Genomic DNA, 4,132 nt, shown 5'->3' with positions numbered 1-4,132 from the left:
CGCCTCGCTGCTGCGGGAGAGGGGACGTGAGTGGGAGCGAGGGGGGCTGCGGGGTGAAGAGGGAGCCCACAAACATCCCCACGCCTTGGGGACAGGGCTGCAGCTTCGGGCTCGGCCTCAGCCCGTCTCCAAGCGCAGAGGAATGTCAGTGCGGCCGCATCCCTTCGGCCGGAGCCCGGCGGCCTCTCGCTCGGCTCTGTCCCTCCCCTCTGTGCGCCTTCCCGGTGCGCAGCTCTGGTTCCCACACACAGAACCGACGTGCAGAGGGAAACGCTCAGGCGGCTTTGGGAAACCTCTGCGTGACTTTCACGTGATGTGGAGGGAAAGATCTTTTTTGTTTTCCCGAGGCGCCGATGTCGCTTGGGGAGAGGGTCAGCAGGTCGGATGGGGTGCTGAGAAGCAGCAGGAGGGGCTGTGCACAGCCGCACGCACCCACATTGTGCCGTTCCCCTGCCGTGGAGCCTCTCTGCCTGCAGACCCGCGGGTGGGGAGGAGCAGGGGCTCAGGGCTCTTGCAAAAGTCGGGATGTGCTGCTGCCCCATGTCCTGGCTTGCCCTGCACGCAGACTGTGTGGGCAGCGGTGCAGTTGTGGCAGCAGATACGCAGCGGGGCACCCGGCCTCACCAGGACATACAGCCACCACCAGTTCCAGGGCAGCCGTAGCCAGGCTTGCTCGGGGTGCACAGCCCAGGCATCTCCCACTTCAGCCCCAACCGATCTTCCCTCTGTGGTTTCCATACCCCCTCTTCTCTACTGGCTCTCCCAGTCCTGAAAGCTGGGACTGCTCAAGGTGCAGCCAGTGGGGCAGGAGCTGCCAGCACTGCTGGCTCCGAGCACCACTTCACTCCACACTTTGACTCCGAGCCCCCAGCCCACCGAGCTGCTCAGCAGGGCGTGCAGGCTGTGTCCCCCTCCTGAGTGACATCCCGTGGGTTTCCATTACCCCACGGGACTTGCCAGGCTCCTTCAGCTGCTCGCCGAACTGGCTCAGCATTAGAGCCACGAGGTGTCTGGAGGAGCAGTGAGCAGCAGGATGAGTCAGGCCCAGCAGCCTGCCCCGAGCACCAGAGAGTATGGGAATTTTAAACCCCATTTGAAGTGCAAAGTGTGAACCAATTCCCAGAACAGAGCTCGCCTGGGGGCTGCTCCAATCCCAGCACCCTGAGAGCATGCAGCTCCTGCTGCTTTTGCTTTCACAGCTCCTGCTCTGTGACTGGAGCTGGCGTGAAAAATAATGTTCACCTTCTTTGCATGCAAAGTGTTTCCAGGCTGAGATGGAAATCGCAGCCTGGAAACTCTGTTTTGGAGAAAATGAGCACAAAAGGGGGTTGTTATAATTGCTTGCTGATGGACAGTTCTTGAAACATCCTGAGGCTCACAGAGTTGGAAGTTTGAGAAGCGTAGGGTAAATGTCACTGGATTTTTTGGAATGGATGAAGGTCATCTACTGTTTGCGATGAGCCCCCCCCAGAAATCCAGGGCAAAGTTTAGGATCTGCCTCTCCTGGTGCTGCAGGTTGGTGGCTTTTCCTGGGAGGACTGTGGTAATGGGCGGGATCCCGTCGTGCTCCAGAGCCTCTCGGTGGCACCCGACCCCATCAGCATCCCGGGGACCCTGCGCATCAGCGCGGCCGTGAGCAGCAGCAAGGCCATGACCTCCCCCCTGAAGGTGGGTATGGGATCGAGGGAGGGCAGCAAGCTTCACAACCCCCCAGGAGCTGGGAAATGCCCGGGGATGGGTATGGGAACAGCAGTCCTTGGGAACGTCAGGGGCACGGTGCCCCCTCCCGGCCAGATGTATGGGGCAGTGAGAAGGGGGAAGTTTGCTCAGGGGGTCAGGATGGAGGAAGAGGAACCAATGGGATGAGAGAAACTGAAAGCAGAATTAGGGCACCCATAAGGTTCCTTAGGTCAGGAGGGGAAGGGCTGGGTGCACACTGCCTTTTCTTACAGGCGGTGCTGGTGGTGGAGAAGGCCTTGGGTGACCTCTGGATCCAACTGCCCTGCATCGACCAGCTGGGCAGCTGCACCTATGATGATGTATGCACCATCCTCGACAACCTCATCCCACCTGGCACGCCCTGCCCGGAGCCGCTGCTCACCTACGGCATCCCCTGCCACTGCCCCTTCAAGGCGGTACGTCCCACAACCGGGTGCCCTCGGTGCTATAGGTTCTGTGTTGGCTCACGCAGCCTCTCTCTCTGCAGGGCTCCTACTCACTGCCCGCCAGCGACTTCGCCCTGCCCGAAGTCGAGCTGCCCTCCTGGATGACCAACGGCAACTACCGCGTGCGGGTGGTGGTCAGCAACAAGGGGCAGGAACTCTCCTGTGTCAAGCTGGGCTTCTCCCTGCAGTCCCAGTGAGGGGCTGGGGGCATCCCTCCTCTCCCCACTGCCTTTTTCATTCATCTCATCCCATCCTCATCCCTTCTCCATCCCATCCCATGTCCATCCCGTATCTGCTGCTCTGTCTGTCTGTACACCTCCACCACCCTGTCCCTCCCTGTGGTCCCAAACTGACACTTGAAGCAGGAGGAGAGGAAAGCTTTGGGTGGGCACAGAAGCTCTGCCCAGCCCTGTACCTGCAGGGTCAGAGACTCTGCTGCCAGGAAGAGGTCCCCCGTTGTACCCGCTTGGTAAATCCTCTCCTGCCAAACATAGAAGGGACCCCCCTTGCTGTCCCTCTGTCCCCAACCTCACCACCAGTGTCCCCAACCTGGAACGAGGTGGCTTTGGAGCCTACCCCCAGCCTTTTGGGGTAACAATTTTTTACTCTTACCCCTCTTTTTTTTTTTAAACTTTCTTAATCCCATCAAGGGAGTTTCAGACAAAAACATTCCAGGGAAAAGCAATACTTCTTGAAGGTGGAAAGGAAAGAACATGTGGGGAATGCAGGGGCTGGAGGGATGCGGGGCGAGTTGTGCAGGTGTCCACACCCACCTCTACTGAAGCACAGATGCAGGTCCCACTCATCTCATTCTGCCTACTGAGCTGGGGCAGGGTGCTGCACTCCAGCACAGGACCAGCAGCCCAGGTCTTATCTGGGGACCCCTCAGCTTGGCTGACACCAGTGTGACCCCCCCCATGCCTGTATCAGCTCCAAAGGTGCGGGTGGCCCATCAGCACCACATCCATCACTCCCTGCCCAACACCTTGTAGGGTTGCTCTTCCTCCCGGCGCTGTGTGTGCCTTAATTTCAGCATGGAGCAGTGGGAGGTACTTTGCCTGCAGCTGTTCTCCCCGTGCTCTGTGCCCCGAGCTCTCCCCGTCTCACTTTGGTGCAGCATGGGGTCATTCTGCTTGGAGAAGAGCTCACCCTCCCACCCTGCTCCTGCTGCTTCCCTGCTCACAGCCGATACCCAATGGCACCCTCCTTTCAGGCAGGTTCTTAATAAATCTTTTTACCAGAAAGTGGATCTGGTGCCTTGTGGTGCTTGGGAGGCAGAGGCTGGGATGAACTGGAGGTGGTGTGGGCATGAGTGCTGTGTGGGGGCAGTGGTATTGAGTGTGTAGCCTGACCACGAGGCCAACTGCTGTGCGAGGGTGGGGGGGGGAGGCATGCTGGAGGGACACAGTGGTGGGACATACTGGTGGGACATACTGGAGGGACATATTGGTAGGACTTGCTTGTTCAGTGTGTTGGTGGGGCAGTGGTGGGGCATACTGGTAGGACACGGTGGGACAAGCTGGCAGGACATACTGGTGGGACATGTTAGTGAGACAGGCTGGTGGGACATACTAATGGGATTTGCTTGTGGGAAACATTGATGGAACACATCAGCGGGACATATTGGAGAGGTACACTGGTGAGGCACGTTGGAGGGACACTCTGGCAGGGCACAGTGGTGGGATATACTGGTGGGGCACACTGGTGAGACATATTGGTGGGACACAGTGGTGGGACGTGTTGGAGTGATAGACCCTGGTAGGCCGTACTGATACGCCATACTGGTGGGACACGCTGCAGTGACACGCTGTTCACGCCAGAGGGCGCTCCAAGCACCGCGCCCGCTCCGGACTGCCGCTACGCCATACGCCCACGAGGGGGCGCCACAACTCCCAGCTCGCCGCGCTCTTCCCTTTTCGCCTTCACTTCTCCCCGTGCGCATGCGCCGGCCGGGCGCGATCAGCTGA

The 4,132-nt window shown here is 59.4% G+C and overlaps 1 protein-coding gene across 1 annotated transcript; it reads left to right on the top strand.

Moving 5' to 3' along the window:
- The first annotated feature begins 1,494 nt into the window (after nucleotides 1-1,494).
- GM2A (GM2 ganglioside activator) lies at nucleotides 1,495-3,412 on the top strand. Its single transcript, XM_010719153.3, has 3 exons — nucleotides 1,495-1,668; nucleotides 1,953-2,135; nucleotides 2,207-3,412. The coding sequence occupies exons 1-3, from the start codon at nucleotides 1,651-1,653 to the stop codon at nucleotides 2,360-2,362; spliced, it is 357 nt and encodes a 118-aa protein (XP_010717455.1). The 5' UTR covers nucleotides 1,495-1,650; the 3' UTR covers nucleotides 2,363-3,412.
- The last annotated feature ends 720 nt before the right edge of the window (nucleotides 3,413-4,132 follow it).

Source organism: Meleagris gallopavo, chromosome 15 (genome assembly GCF_000146605.3).
Source record: "Meleagris gallopavo isolate NT-WF06-2002-E0010 breed Aviagen turkey brand Nicholas breeding stock chromosome 15, Turkey_5.1, whole genome shotgun sequence".
Lineage (NCBI taxonomy): Eukaryota > Metazoa > Chordata > Aves > Galliformes > Phasianidae > Meleagris > Meleagris gallopavo.
Note: the sequence above shows the minus strand (reverse complement) of the source record. Positions and strands in the feature narration are given on the sequence as shown.

What these genes read in the sequence shown, in the direction of transcription:
- GM2A (XM_010719153.3), top strand. An exon ending in GCCACTGCCCCTTCAAGGCG is followed by an intron (nt 2,136 to 2,206) that starts GTACGTCCCACA and finishes CTCTCTCTGCAG; the next exon opens with GGCTCCTACTCACTGCCCGC.